Source organism: Gymnoscopelus braueri, assembly GCF_963280865.1.
Source record: "Gymnoscopelus braueri genome assembly, chromosome: 20".
NCBI classification, from domain to species: Eukaryota; Metazoa; Chordata; class Actinopteri; order Myctophiformes; family Myctophidae; genus Gymnoscopelus; species Gymnoscopelus braueri.
This window is the reverse complement of record NC_137622.1, coordinates 40,724,542-40,725,455: the sequence shown is the minus strand read 5'-3', so window position 1 is coordinate 40,725,455 and position 914 is coordinate 40,724,542. Positions and strand designations below refer to the sequence as shown.

At 51.9% G+C, this 914-nt stretch overlaps 1 protein-coding gene across 1 annotated transcript; it reads left to right on the top strand.

The window, feature by feature from the left end:
- Positions 1-201: 201 nt before the first annotated feature.
- LOC308075701 (large ribosomal subunit protein P1-like) lies at positions 202-573 on the top strand (the record flags this gene model as incomplete). The annotated part of the gene is made up of 1 exon (XM_080415649.1): positions 202-573. One exon carries the CDS (start codon positions 202-204, stop codon positions 571-573), a length of 372 nt encoding a protein of 123 aa, XP_080271775.1.
- Between the last annotated feature and the right edge of the window lie 341 nt (positions 574-914).

Below are 914 nucleotides of genomic sequence, written 5' to 3'. Positions count from 1 at the left end.
TTGTTCGGATCGGGCTGAAAAAACTGATGTCATCGTTGTGACGTCATCGAAATGACGTCATCGATACGACGTCATCGATACCGACGTTATAAATATATCACGCGTTGGCTATTCTGTTCCGCTGAAACCCTCAGAGCACGAAGTCAAAGTCAAAGTCAAAGTCAGAAAACCAGAACCGTAAAACCACCAACATTCTCTAAAATGGCGTCCGTGTCTGAGCTGGCGTGCTGTTACAGCGCCAGCATCCTCTTCGACGACGACATCCCCATCACGGAGGACAAGCTGAACGCTCTGATCAAGGCGGCGGGCGTCAACGTGGAGCCCTTCTGGCCCGGCCTGTTCGCCAAGGCGCTGTCCGGCGTGGACCTGGGCGCTCTGATCCGCAGCGTGGGGGCCGGAGGAGGTGCTGCTGTTGGGGGCGGGCGGGGGCCCCGGCCGGGACCCCTGGAGGAGGAGGAGTGGCCCCCCCCCACCGCGGCCCTCGAAGCCGCCAAGGAGGAGGACGAGAACGAGGGGAATAAGGAGGAGGATGAGGGGTCTGATGATGACATGGGCTTCGGTCTCTTCGACTAGAAGTGTTTTAATAATAAAACGTCCAATAAAAACATTGAAATAAAGGAAAATACAACGACGTCGGGTCTAAATGGACGTTACTCTGAGAGGGTACAAACGGAACCTTTTTTGGGGATGACATCGCCTGTCAAAAAACATCATGTTTTCAGTGAATACGCTAGAGGGCGCTCTGCACCAACCTATGAATGATCCTTTGGCTGCGAGAGAAGACTTGAACAAGAAATGACGTCATCCCAAAAAAAGTCACTCCGTCCACTGTCCATGTTATGAGATTTAGAAAAACACATCTAGCTCATATTACTTCTCCCAGACCTGTTTTTTTTTTGGATGAAAACGAGCCA